Raw genomic sequence first — 14,962 nt, forward strand, 5'->3', positions numbered from 1 at the left:
CCAGTGTTAAACACTTCAAAGTGTCCTGTGAGTGTAACACTCAAAATCCACATTCATAATGCTTAACAGCTCTGTGAGCATCTAAATGAAACTCTGGTGATGATGGATGTGAGACAGTGGTTAGTAAAGAATGGGCCACTTCTCCTCTATCAAAGCCTTAGTGACTGTTCTCTGTCCAGGATCTGCTCACGGTTGACTCTTCAGAAATCTGAACAACATGTCCTCCCACACTCACCTGATTGTTGCTTCAGATCATATTTATACAGACATCACCAGTACCAGTACTTGGTTAGTGGTTGGGTTTTAGTCTCACTGAATTAATAAACCCAGTATTTCAGTGTGGACCATATGAAAATAACAGCATTCATCCTCTGTTCTTTTTTCCCCCAAACACATGAGCATACAGCCTGTGTGCTTCTCTCCCTTGTGTCTTCTGTCCTCCTTCCAGGTCCTCATCATTAATGTTCCAGGTCCTACTGGCAGGCTGCACCAGGAATCTGCTGCATTCTCAATCATCATGTCCTGTGTGTTGCTTCTTACTGTCTGCTCACTCCAACCAGTCAAGGCACGTGACTTTTTCCTCCCCACCGTCTCCCACTGGACTGTTGGGTTCTCTCTGTCTGAATTTGTGTAGCAGTAATGAATCATTTGTAGCTCAGACTAACTCTGCTTTAGAAGCTGACAACCTGCTTCTTAACCTGCGAACTGTCCCCGTTCACCTCATCCCCATCAAACCAGGACTACGCTTCACTCATTCATGTGAGCAGATTAGCAAACGACTGCTGACCTCAGTCACATCTCAGCCCACTTTAATTCCATCAGCCATGTAGGAGGATCAACTTTAGGACCTGTTAGTTAAATGGACAGTTGAATTCTGAACAAAGATCTTATGAACATTGATGGCAGCAGTTTCAGTAAAGTGAAAACCTGCTGTTTGGTCCCCAGCGCCCACTAAAGCTGCTGTTGTGTACAGTCAGCAGGCACCTCAGACAGAGCCAATATAGTGGGTGCTGCTGACGAGCATCAGAGCCGGCTGCAGGCCGGAGGAGCGGAGCAGATGATGGGCAGGCTGCACTCGTACGGAGCTGAAAGAATGAAGAACGACGTGAAACAATATCCGCACATTAGCTGAACCTTAATCCAGGTGGCCAAGTATCCAGACACCTGCTGGTGTGTTTTTGTATACTTTATTCTGTCAGATCATGTCTTTATTCTTTATTGATCTGACTGGCTGAACTACAGAAATCATGTTCACATCTGCACAGGTTTTAAAACTGAATCAAAAGTGAAGCATGTTTAAAGCTAAATTCAACATCCTGTGATGTTTATCATCCAAACAGCTACAGATGGAGTGCTGGACCAGGAGGTGGGTCGGTTTATCCCCGTGCAGCAGTGTCATCACTGCCAATGCAGTTTCAATTCAGCTCAGTCTTGATAAAATTAAAATAACTTATTAAAGAGTGAAGCTCAGCGTGGGTCCACTAGTTTTTAAGGGCGGCACAGACAAAAAGTCTTACCAGCACTCAAATATAAGATTGAACTTGAGTAAAGAAAGTTTTAATAGGTGAGGAATGCGTTCGACAAGCTGTGGATCTGCTGCTATAGCAGGCTGTCCATAAAGCACAGGTTTGATTCTGGGCTCTTCCTGGTCCACAAGTGTCCTCGCAGAAGACACTGAAGCTCCAAACTTATGTGAATGAGAAAACAAAGGAGAACAGTGAAACTATTTACATTTGAGGTTTGTGTCTGATTCGTCTCATTCGTCATATGCGGAACGGGAGTTTGAGCATTTGATTTGTTCACACATCCTGTATAAATCTACTCATCACCGTTTCAGAAACCCCTCTGAGAACTCACACTCACATACACACATACACACACACACACACACACACACACACACAGGCCTCTCTACTCATATGCTCCTCTTATCTGCAAACACTCAATCAACCCCACAGGACCCACAGTGAATGACCATACCATTACTTTTATTGTAGATATACTGGGCTACAATTATAAAAAAAAAAAAAAAAAAAAAAAAAAGGGAAAAAAGAAAAACTAAACAAAACAAATTAAAGGTATTTGTGATCCATAAGGTGCAGACCGCAAACCACTGCAGCACGGTATTACAGTATGAGTGAGGAGTTCAATTTCTTTTCCCATGTCCCTTAAACGTTTGCTGCAGGTTGTGGTGGCCCATATTCCCCCCATCATGAGAACAGTTCGTCACTCGTTCCATTCAGCTCCACTCTGCTGGTGTTCTGCTGCTCAGTGAACAGTCAGTGCTCTGTGCTGGCTTTATGAGGCCGATATCTCTCCCCGTCTGCTTCCTGCTTGTTTGAATCAGGCATTTCACCTCACCTGTCTTTAACAAAACTCTGACCAGACCTTAAAGGAAAAATCCACCTTAACACGCTACAACTGTCGAAGCACTTCACAATGAAAGTGGATGTAACTAAGTCTTTTTGACAGAAGTCAACAGGAAACTTCACGCATCAAACCCCTTGATGAAAACAAGTAACTTTTGAGACGTTGATAGCATAATGCATCAGCTGTGAACAAACACAAATACAAACCCACTGGATGATTGACGTCTTTCAAGTGAATACAGGCGAGTGCAAAGTAACAAAAGCATGACTGTGTCTCACAGAGGTCGTTACAGCCAACAGAAAGTCGGGCCGTCTGTTCCAGCATCGTCATACAGCTTGTGGTCATCAGTAGCAGCTCTGAAGAAGAGATCCTGCACTGTCTTTGATTGCAGTGCTGTACTACACTACACTGCACTACATTGTTCACACTATTCCTTGCGTAGAGAACTTATGTCTGAAGGATATAACGTTAGCTACTAGGGGGCAGACTGCGACCTCACTGACAACAGAATTTCTTCTTCGTGAGCTACTGTTTTCCCACATCACCAGAAGCCACAGTGGCACAAAAAGGTCAACGGTAAGATGACAGCAGTGAAAACATATAGTACGTGGTAGGTATGTAGATAAGCATAGCTGAGGACAAGTTTTCTCCAACACTGCTGCCAATATTCCTGCCTAGTTACATCCACAGAGAATCAGTGTTGTATTAAAATCACAGATTGAGTACAAGCAGCTTGGATACTTCTTACAGGCAGAGAAATGTAATTACATTGTTTTTCAGACTCAAAGAGAGGAAAGGGCTTCCTCCTCAAGTGGCCTCAAGTCAAACTCTAATCAAAGAGGGAGATATAATGTTTTTTTTTTCATCGTCAAACTGTGTCTCAATTCAGGTGCCGTCGGTAAGTCTGCAAGTTCCCCATCAACTGGAAACATCAGGTGGATTTTGGTTCTCAACTACAAATCTCAGCCACAGTTGGAAGCCCTTTTTACAATGTTAACTTTATGACCAAATGTAAAAAAACAAACAAAAGAAAAACTTGTAATATTTCCACACGTTTGACTGATGGTATGACATCATCGCTGTGATAGAACAACCATGTCAGAATGCCTACTATACTGCACGAGGCACAAGGCACAGTCTGTTGCACTTGATCACTGAGAAGTTTACAATTTAACACACTGTTACACATCAAATATTCAAAATACAAACAAACAAAAAAAAAAAACAGCCCCAGCAGAAGGGATTTACCATCTTGCATGGAAGGAAACAAAGGATAAGAAGATGAGTGTGAACACTGTTACAACAACAAATAACACTTCATTATGATCTATGCAAAACTAGAAGAGCAAGTTTGAGTGGATTTTTCCTTTAGGTTCCTAATAAAGGGCTGGGGGAGGTTTGTCGTATAGTCCAAGAATAGAACAAGGCGTCCATGTCAAAGTAGTCAGAAGAGAATTCCACCACGAGCGTCAGTTTATCATTCAAGTCATGACTGGACTTCCAATTAGTTTCCAAACAGCTGTTTAAGGCAGGACGTGAGTCTACAACACGTCCACACGTTTTAGCCCCAGGTTGATTTTTTTTTTTTTTCTTTTTACAGTGTATTCATCAGGTAACTTACAGGCACATTTTGTCTCCCCCTCCCAAAGCCCCTTATTCTGGATTGTGTAATACCAGCAATAGAAACAGCAGCAAAGCCTGAACCATAAGTTAGTCCTCTTTATGTTGCGGCATCATATATACACTTCTTTGTTTATTCCTCCATCGTTCACTCCATTTCACGCTCTGACATGAGGTAAAGTATGGCGCCCAAGTGCAATGCTCAATTGTGCTACATGTACAAAAAGAAAAGGGAAACAAAAACAAAAACAAACAAAACAAACTTTAATCTGTCAGAACGAGAAAACATAGTCCGCTGGGAAAAACCAGGACTACCTCAGCTTCGAGTGTCCCACACACAAATCTCGCTCCTAAAATAAAAAGACACACATACAAGGTGAAGCCATTGGATTCTGATGCCAACACTATTTGTGAACCTTATTTTCCAAAAGTCGCAAACAAAAACAGAGTGGGCGTGGCACAATGAGTTATTTCACATTCTTTTCTTCTTGTTTTTTTCTTATTAAACCCTTCCCTGACCCGCCAGAATCACATAGATATTTAGTGTGTTAAACCAAACTAACTCAAAATAGCTGTGTGTGTGTGTGTGTGTGTGTGTGTGTGGTTGTGTCAGACAGAGATGTTGCAGGGTGAGTGACTGCAAGCCCAGACACACTCCACTTCTGAAGCCTGACAGCGTGTCTTCTCTGATGGGGAAAATCAAAAAGCACAGGCCAGGTAGACTAAAGAGGGTCCGACAGCTGCTTGACAAAGAATGACAGATTGCACTCACAGGTTGGAGCAAGATGCACTGAAGTCACATCGTGAACTAATTTGCACGAGAAATGTTGGAGTTCACAAATTCACACTTAAATATCCACATGACGATCTGCAGGGCCGACAATGTGTCTTAAGACACCAGCCTAAGAAAAGAAACCACCTTTGAACGCACAAGCATTTATGTTAAAATACAGTTGTATTATACTGCAGTATTTAGCTCCAGTTAGCTTACGTTTTGTTCTTGTTTTATTCCTATCTAGAGATTGGGACACCCAACAATGGGACAACATATATGACTTGGTTTAATCCTTGTGCACTAATCTGGACAATATTAAATGAAATAACACTTTAAAACTACGTTCCAGCCCAACACAACAGAGCCCTGAGTAACAAACCTTATGGGGCGACTTCACTCATTTTCAAATAGCTTCCTATAGGTAAAATCTGGGCAAAAGAGTATAGGAATGGTTTTAAACATCTCTGTCTTCTCTATATTAAAATATTTCTCTGCTTCTAGCTGGAAATCTCCTCTACTTGACATCATCTGGAAGTTTTTATAGTTGTCTGTTCAATTCAGGCATCTGGTTGCTTATCCTGAATAACCTGCTCCTCCAGCAGTCCTCCTCCAGATGGTATTACTTTAACTGGAAAGGAGTTCTTTTTAAATAGAGACAAGGATATTTAATACTTTTCATAAACATAAACGACCTAAATTAGAAACATTGAAAATGGGCAAAATCGTCCTTTAAAGCAGTATAAATTCATTTTCTCCTAAATCATTGATCAAATGAAGGTTTGTAATGTGGAGGGGGTAACTCACAGTGACAAATTCAGGAATTATCACTAGTCCTGTCAGCTCTACACAGCTTTTATCATCAGTTAGTTATTTTGCTCCTACAGCCTGTAACTTCTGCTCTCATCGAGCTTGTTTCCCGTAGCAGCAGCCAGATGTTTTCAGTAAACAAACACTAACATGAGCTAAAAGCAGAGCGGAGAATCAACTTCCTGTAGACACCAGCTGACAAAGTGTCATGTGCGTTTACAGCTTAGCGCACTGGCCCAACGAGACTAAAAATAAATAAATAAAGCTTCTGTAGCTTTAAGGTCCACTTTAACTTCAGTTTAATATTGTGCCTTACTGATATATTAAGTATAACCAAATATATGCAGTTGATGAAATGCAAATGTGATCTAAGACACACTCATTTTAAACAGTGTTAGCATTTCTGGCCCTATACTGGAAGCTCAGCTGCAGTTCATTTACAAAACTAGTCCCCCCCCACTCCAGTGTAATCACTATCCAGTTTGATTCCCATTGGTCAGATGTGGCCTACGCTGACACTGACGTCCCACAGAGAAGGCACTGAGTTCTAATTCAGTTCAAGACACGAGACACAAATGACTGGGTGGGGGGGGGTGGGGGGTTATCAATTCAATAAAAACCTATCTGCATGGTGTTTACTGTCTGTGTGACACAGACAGTACAGATATCACAGTAAAAAGACTACAGTCACCATCATACTGAACTGCAGGCTTGTCCACAAACCAACACTGAGTGCACGGTCCTTTGAGGTAGAAGCACCTGTGGGTGAGATTATGTGACTGTGAATTAGATTTCAGATAGCTGTACTAACACAGTTTAGGAAGCACACAGGTTTAGGTCTCTGCTAACACCATTTATGAAGATAAACCAAGCCCCCTCGTCCTGTGAGTGCAATCTGATTACCTCTACAGGCACCCATCTTAATCGGATCAATGAATACTCTGATCTTACCCAAGATTCAAAAACAACTGATGAAACAAAAAAAAAAAAAAAAAAAAAAAAAAATCAATTCAGTCAGGCTTATGTGCAGAGAATACACTTTCTAACCTGCCCCCACCCCCCCCAAAAACTTTTATCAAGTGTCACCCTCATGGATGGGAGGGGGAGGAGATAACAACACAGCTCGTCTCTATAGTTTGATGGCTGACGAACAGAAAAAACCAAATCTTTAAAACTTTAAAAAGTCAAATAAAGAGGTATTATAGTTACAGTGCAAAAAAGATGAGAAATTCAAGCTTAATACAAAAACATAGCACCAAACAAAACAAAAAAAAAAAAAAAATAAAGACAAGAAAATGCATGCAATTAACTGAGGTATTCAAGTGAAAAAAGGGCTTATCAATGAGAGATTAAAAAAAAAAAAAAAAAAAAAAGACATTTAGCGAGTAGCAACATTTTGCCAAACAGAAAGGCTGGTATCCTTATCCGCAGGAATCAACTTCAACCTCATAGTGTCACATCTGCTATAGCTTTGGTAGGTACGGGATGTGAGGAACACTACTGTGTTGAAATGAATTGGCCTTTTTTTTTTTTCCTCCCCAAAAAGACTGTTTTTGAAAAGATTGCGTCCTTGTATCCACGAGTATCCAATTAGTAGAAAAGTCTGCAGCATATTGTACGTGTGATATGTCTTTCTCTTCTTCTATCAAAACTGGATGACTCATTCAATGGAAAGACATTTAGTGCGCAAGAAGGACTAATTCGACTCCATCCATTCTTGGTATCAAAACACAATAAACCTAATCACCAAGATAACGCCATAAACATCTAATGTTGCTCTCACACACTCAAGATATATCCATAGATTTAGAACATTTATAGAAGCCATCCAGTTGTCATGGTTTATACATAAGCTACAACAACATGCAACTTCAAGCGCGCTCAAAAACTACTTTAAATTACAGTAACTGGGAATGTTGGAATTCCTGTCCGTTTCACAGGATATGAGGGTGAGCCTTAGCATCAAAGGCCAAAAATATCATTCATGTATTTTATATTTTTTCTATATATTTATATACTTTGCTACAAATATGATTTTGGTGTCAATGTGACCACACAATTCTCAAAATAACAGACCCTAATGGAATAAGTGCAAAAGTGATTAAGAATACCATTTCAAGAGAGATTTCAGACAGAAGTGCCACCAGGTGTTCACTCCTGTGGTATCTGTTAGCCATGTCTGCTGTTAGCGTTTTAAAAAACGCTTTAAAACTGACTGGCACTAGTGCACAGGCTGAGGAGTTTAGCGTTTTTTGTTTTAATTTTTTTTTTCCTACATACTTTGATTTACACCTTTGATTGAACTATGTACAATCTAATACTACACAATAAGCATAAACCTCATTTCACTGACACAGAGGTTATCCAAATTAAAACAAAAAAAAAAAAAAAAAAAAACAAAACAAAAAAAAAAACATTGTGACCTGACCTTTTTAAAAACGTTGCTAAATGTTAATAAAGCACTCGTGATTACACAAAGCAGAGGGGAAAGTAAAGATTGTGTTTGCGCAAATAAAAGAAAAAAGAAAACAAACAAACAAAAAAAAAGGTAAAAGATTTGATGTGAAATCTGTTGTGAGATCAGTCTGCTTCTTCTGTTGCATCTCCACAGAATGTTCCCTGGCTGCCTTGGCTGAGCGGTCGCAGGCTGAAGATACAGGGCTAGCATCGCACTGTGTTGGAAACTGACATTTGCTTTTTCTCTGTTAGTGACAATAGCTTAGGTGCTAATGCTGAGAGCTCGGGCGAGGAGCTCAGTTGTTTTGGACCTGAGGTTGATTGGCTTTGAGGCTGCGCAGAGCTCGTCTTGCCGCTGCTGACTTGGCGATCCGATAGCTGCGGCCAACTCCTTTAAACTTGCCTTTACCGACGACCTCCACCGTCACGCGGACCTTCCCATCGTACGTTCTCTCTGCAGGGCTGCAAATAGAGAAAAGGTAAACACGTTCTAGTAGTTTTCAAACATTTTCATTAACTGAAGAACATGATGAAAAGTTTATCATGTAAGAGATTTTTCTGGTGTGAGGCAAATGTATCATGTTAAAACTACTGTTACTTTGCTCCACACTTGAGATAACCAGTGTTCGCTGCCTCTCGTCTTCCATTTCATCTATATCGTTTTCCAACCTGACTTTTTATTGTGCAGTTTTTAATTAGTGGTAATTGAAGGCAAATAATTCATAATTTCCTGCAGAAACACTTCACAATAAAAGACTTCCAGCAACTCCAAGCTGGATGAATTCCTAAATGGGTATTAGATGAGCACACAAGCCTGTTAATTATTAGTTGTCTGTGTAGCTGTTAGTTGGGCTCTGCACAAATAAACCACAGGCCTGTCATAGACAGGTGGGCAGATGAAGAGATGCTGCCTATTTAATATTGGAAATAAACTTTGATAAGAGCTGATCTCCTACCTGAACTTGGCAGTTTCTGGTTCCATCTCAAGCAGCTCCCTCACAGGAGAGCGTGGCACATTGGCAGAGAATTTTTCTGTTAAGTGATAGGGGATGGAAAGAAGAGCATCATAAAAAATGACTTCTTCAACAGGTCAACACTAAAATGTTCAACAATCATGACTATATACTGCTCATTAGTCCTCACCTATAAGTGGCCTCATCATTGGATAATACACCTGCCACACTGTCTCCAGTGACATCTTGCTGTCCATGTAGATCGCTCCGGCTAGTGACTCAAAGATATCCCCCATGGCCTTGGGGACCTCAATGTCCTCCTCCTTCTCCTCATCTTCTTCAGAGCGTCGTAACTGATATAAAAAATAAAGAAAATCCACAAATAACATTTAAACATTTCAGATTCTTTTATTTTATTTAATTAATTGGATTAACAACAAACATGACAAAATAATAACAATAAATAAATGGTACTAAACAAACTGACACCATTTGCTTTGACTTTTTCCATTATATTCAATTCAATTCAATTCAATTTTATTTGTAGAGCGCTTTTTACAATTAACATTGTCACAAAGCAGCTTTACACAACCAAAGAACAGTACATGAACAGTTAATGTGTATGAATCATGAAATGAGATTGTCCCTGATGAGCAAGCCGAGGGCGACGGTGGCAAGAAAAACTCCCTGAGAAGGCAACAGGAAGAAACCTTGAGAGGAACCAGACTCAACAGGGAACCCATCCTCATATGGGTGATTACATGCTGTGTAGGCAGCAGTCCAGTATAACAGTTAAAGTCATTATAAGTGCATTATATCATTGCAATGCAACATCAAAAGGCCAGGCGGGAGTACACTGATGGTGTTGGTTCAGAAATACTAGTGTGTATGTGTGGGAGACTGCACAACAACAAAGCCAACCCTGAATCCAGAAGACTTTTAGTTTGCAGTCAAGTCATGCTTGAGTCTGATATCCAGCTCTCATAATACAACCTTGGTAGAGACAGAACCAGAAAAGTTGATTGTTTCATGCACTGATGGTGTGTAACATTTATTTGAATGTAACTGAAACAGTCTATTTGCAGTCACTTTTCATGTATTTATTTCCCATATTGTTCAGTGAAACAGAACAAACAAAGCAGCTCTGTTTTTTGCTGTCTCTGCTGTACCGAGTCGCTATCACCTTTTAGGGTCTGCACATCCCTTAGTTCAAGTATGAACAGGAAGTCGTGTGGAGGGCAGGCAGAAAATATGAATGGGCCTCCAGCAGCTTCATAATGTTTATGATGAAGTGAAGCAGTACAGCGGTACCATATCAGTATTGCAGTATACTTATGTATGTGCATGCTGTCCCTAAGGCTTAAAAGTCAAGCAAGTAGAGGAGATCTGGTGCCAAGATAGCCATTTCAAGGCAAATTAAATCCAACTGCATTTCTCTACAGGACAGAAATCATCAGAATATGAAACAGATTGATATACGGTGAATACTTTGCCATTCAGCCAGATCTTTTCTGAATGCTGGCTATTATTTGTGTGTTTTTTGTTTTTATTGTTTTGTTTTGTTTTTTTGGGGGGGGCAACTATAACTAGAAAGATTAGGTTTCCTCCCACAAGGCTGTTGTTAAGTACTGTGCTAGCTGTGCTTGGTAGGAACAAGACTCACCTCGGAGTCCATGCCTTGCATCTCGTTCTTCTCCAGCTGAAACTGCACAAAGTCATCGATGACGTGGAAAAGCTCAGGCGAAATGGCCTTGAAGTACTTGTGGTAGTCGTACTTGACAGCCAGAGAGGCAAAGATGGTGTTGTTGACGAGGGCTGAGCGCAGGTCTGTCAGCACGCCGGGAGAATGCTGCCGCGGGTCTTCGTAAAGGTGCTTCGTAATGAGGTAGTCTAGAATTGCATCACCAAGGAACTCCAGCCGCTGGTAACAATCTGAGGAGAAGGAAAAGAAACAACGTCCAACTAGTTCCACATATTTTTGACATATGGGCACCATTATGTAAATTAGCTCTTAGCAGTTTCCACATCTGTAGATGTACATACAGCTATCACAGGGTTACATTGATAACGTTAAAAAAAAAAAAAAACGACGTTGCAATACATATTCGTAACGGATTCGCAAGCAGGTTCTGGAGTTTTTTTTTTCTTCTCTGATTTGTAATCAGATTTCTGAGTTTATTGGTAATGCACACCAAATATAGAAGACACCATCTGAAAGTGAAAGTCTCATTGAACCTATAAAGCCCGTGTGCTGGGATATATCTGAGTTATAACTTTAAGAGGGAGTACAAATTTTGATGCAGGTGGCATGAGCTAGTGAGTAGGTTCTGATCTGAGTCACTTGAGGCAAAAAATTTGGATTTTGGTGACGTGTCACAACCACTGCTGCAAGTGCTGGAGCAGGTCAAATTAGCTAAACAATTACCAACACAGACATGCACCTGTCCCTTTCACCTCTGCATCAACTGTTAGGTGTCATGTCATGTCAACCATATCAAACTAAATTGTTTGAGCGATACAACACACACACACACACGCACAATTCTGACCTGTAATGGTGTTGTAATGGTAGGAAGCGTGGGTGAAGGCTTGCAGGAGGTAAGCCTTGTTCTGAAAGGTGTAGTTGATTTTCCTTTCAAAGTTCTCAAAGCCAGAAATTAGGTGGTTGAGAGTGCGCTCTGCATCTGGATGGTCCAGCATGCAGCGGGGTGGGATCTTGAGCCAACCATAGCACATGTCACTGGCTGTAATCTGACCACCAGGAGCAACTACTCCTGACACGGTCCCCCTCTCCAAAGGTAACACCTGTCATAAAAAAATTAAATAAAAATAAGTTTGCATGAATACATCAAGCATGTAATCATAAAGTTTATCTATACACATATTTTTCATCGATTCTGAGCTGAAATCTGACTCATCACAGCAACCCTGCTGACTCATTTAGTAAAGAAATACAACCGTGTCGAAAGTTACAGCACACCTTGAGGCCAAGTGAGCAGAGGAACATCTGGGCAGCTCTCTCCCCACAGCTGGTCAGGTAGCAGCCCAACAGAGCCTCAACACAGTCAGCAATGCTCTTGTCCGCAATGCACTGCTCCGTGTGCAGGTCGTAGGAGATGGACTGCTTGCCGAGCTCTGCACCGCAGTTCTCCTCTGACGGATTCCAAAACCCCACCACAAAATCATCCTCCTCTCCGGCCTTGCTGGGGTCCAGGTAACACATGGCATCCCACGAGCTGTAGTCAAACTCTTCAGCCGAGGGCCCGCTGGGTGTAGGCTCTGAGGGGTAATGGGCTGCAGTCGGATGAAGGGGTTTCCTGGGGGCCTTCCATTCGTAAGGAGAGTCCATGGCAGGGGAGGAACCCGAGGTTGGAGTCAGAGAGGGAGGGAAGACACTCAGGGAAATCTTCTTACCAAACGCACCAGATCCCAACAGCATGTTGTCGATGAACTTTATGTGCTCCTTGTAATACTCCAGATCGTCCTCCATGTTGACCTCGTCCTTAGGCTCGTCCTTCAGCATCAGCTCACTGTCCTCATCCACCTCTTCACCTTCATCATCATCCTCATGATAGTCGTTCACAGATCCCCCATTGGCCAAAAGCTCCTCTTTGACCTGCAGGTAGAAACAAAGGAAGGAAAGCAAAGTTCAACAGAAACAATAAACACTGCAAACAGATCGTATTTTGCCTCCTAACCGGGGACAGTGTAGGCCACTAACACAATACACTTAGAATACAATAGCTATAAAACAGTAGAAGTGTGCACCATTTGTTTTCTACAACACTGAACGAGAGTTGATTTTTTTTTACCCTTTGTTTTTTTAAATCACAATTTACAAAAACATTCTCCTTCATGCCAAAGTTAAAACAGATCTATGCAAAGTAAGATTAATTCATTAAAAATCCAAACCTGAAACTAAGTATTGAAGTGAAATGTATTTTAAGGAATGTAGTATAAACACGTGTTACTGGAAGATCCACATCAGTATCCTGATCTAAAAAACTAGATCATGGAGTCAAATAAACAATTCAACTTGTCAAAAAGGTTGCAGAAAAGCACCAATTAAGAGATGGATCCAAGAGAACTTCCAGGTCACGGAAGCTCCCTTGGAGTATTGTTAATTGAGTGACAGTGTGAGGAAGAGATTAGAGTGGGAGGGCACCAAGACACATTTTATTCCTCTTGAAGGAGTTCTATGCTTCCTCAGCTGAGATGGGAGTGACTGTATATATAGCGACAGTTACCTCGGTCCTTCACCAGTTAGAGAGAGACTGAAATCTACTCTGATACTGGTCTCATCAGACCACAGACCAATCTCTCCTGACATCAGAATGTCCTACAAGTCTCTCACTGAGATTTAATATTTGTCACTCTCTCATAAACCAATTTTCTGTTCTGTTCTGTTTTCTTTCTGCATTTTTTTCCCCAAATTACTACTACTACTACTACTACTACTACCACCACCACCACCACCAATAATAACACGCAACATGTGCCCTAGACAAACGACTAATCAAATGTACGTGCTAGGTCAGCTGTAATAAATTGGGAAAAAAAACAAAAACTCTCAGGTGAATACTTCTCATTGGCAAGTGGTGACATTAAATCTTTTTTTTTTTTGTACCCCCCCCCCCCCCCCCCCCAAGTTATTATTATTATTTTTTTAATGTAGAAATGTCAAATTATGTACTAAAATTTGTTAATAATGAGCAGATATTATTTTATATCAGCGTTGACTTAATTCTCATTTACTTTCTTGCATGGCATCCACAGTTAAATGACTTAGAAGTCAACTTCTGATTACGTTCACAGTTTTGAATAAGAAAAGCAATAATTTGTTTCAACATTCTTTTGTTATAATTCATACATTAATCCGTTAATATGGCTGCACAACTCTGGAAAATATGTAAGCCATTTTATTTATTTCTATTCGGAAATGAGATCACCATTTTCTCTCAAACTTCTTGAAAAATATTTTGTTACTGTTAATGTTTGCATTCCATGTTGTAATATGATCATTAGTGGATTAGTATTCCAGCATGATTGATGAATGACTCATAATGAACATGCAGAGTTCAGTCATTTGTCGATACAGCTTAAGGAGAAAAAGGCAACACTTAGTTTGACACAGTGGACCACCTTAAAACAAATGAGTGTGATTGTACATGGGTCTGACTTAAGATTGCGACAATGATTAATTGTGCAGCTCTGTTGGTCAACTGACAAATCCTACATTATATCTTGTGTTTTTAATGCTTTAAACTGAATATTTTGAACTGTTGGTAAATAAGGGCATTATAAAAGACACAGATTAATCATTTATAATGATAATTAATGCCTTTTTTTATCCTTTTGACTAAGTTTGTAACCAGGAATTAACATGTACAGTATTGATAAGTGCTCCTCTTTCTCTTTAATATATCTGTTTAAACTCTTTGTGTATTTGCGTTATATTGGCTTCTTGTACATCTTGTAGGACTTGAAGTTGAAGTTAATGGCTTCAAAACCAGAACATTAAGTGTTGCCAGAGGTTGAAGGCTGCCATCTAGTGGCCCGACAATGGTGTAACAATGTAACATCTGTTCAGAACTGATTGGACGAATATGTTTTACTAAGTGCACGTCTCTAAATGTGCACTTAGTACGGTTTAGATTTAAACCGTACGCATACAAACTGCTAATCCAGTCATATAAAGAGAGTAGAGAAGAAGAAACAAGGCACCGCTCTGCAGATGTATAATTTCAACTCACATATTAGAGATCAAAGTCCAGTAAGAATCCTACTGACCTCCTCTGAATCCAGTTTATCAGTGCTGCTTTTGTCCTGGTTGACCACGTAGCCAGGAGGCAGCCAGTTAACAGGGGGGTCGAAGATGGACACCACCATTCTGCTTGGAAGCCCCTTCTTCTTCCCCAGACGGTAAAGGTTACAGTTGCTCACCTGAATAACAGGAAGACAGTCATCGTCTTTCCCAATG

At 40.6% G+C, this 14,962-nt stretch overlaps 1 protein-coding gene across 3 annotated transcripts in view; it reads right to left on the reverse strand.

Moving 5' to 3' along the window:
* Positions 1-1,991: 1,991 nt before the first annotated feature.
* dicer1 (dicer 1, ribonuclease type III) overlaps positions 1,992-14,962 on the reverse strand; it is a 35,344-nt gene continuing 22,373 nt past the window's right edge. For 2 of the 3 annotated variants that reach the window (XM_026355726.1, XM_026355727.1), the window contains 7 exons: positions 14,773-14,925; positions 11,963-12,598; positions 11,532-11,787; positions 10,646-10,914; positions 9,173-9,335; positions 8,986-9,061; positions 8,326-8,491 (listed from right to left, as the gene is read on the reverse strand). In XM_026355726.1, coding sequence (XP_026211511.1) covers positions 8,326-8,491; positions 8,986-9,061; positions 9,173-9,335; positions 10,646-10,914; positions 11,532-11,787; positions 11,963-12,598; positions 14,773-14,925 — 1,719 coding nt within the window. Of the gene's footprint in view, positions 8,492-8,985; positions 9,062-9,172; positions 9,336-10,645; positions 10,915-11,531; positions 11,788-11,962; positions 12,599-14,772; positions 14,926-14,962 lie in introns of all 3 variants that reach the window. The other variant, XM_026355725.1, reaches the window with a different exon arrangement.

This window comes from Anabas testudineus, chromosome 12 (assembly GCF_900324465.2).
Source record: "Anabas testudineus chromosome 12, fAnaTes1.2, whole genome shotgun sequence".
NCBI lineage: Eukaryota > Metazoa > Chordata > Actinopteri > Anabantiformes > Anabantidae > Anabas > Anabas testudineus.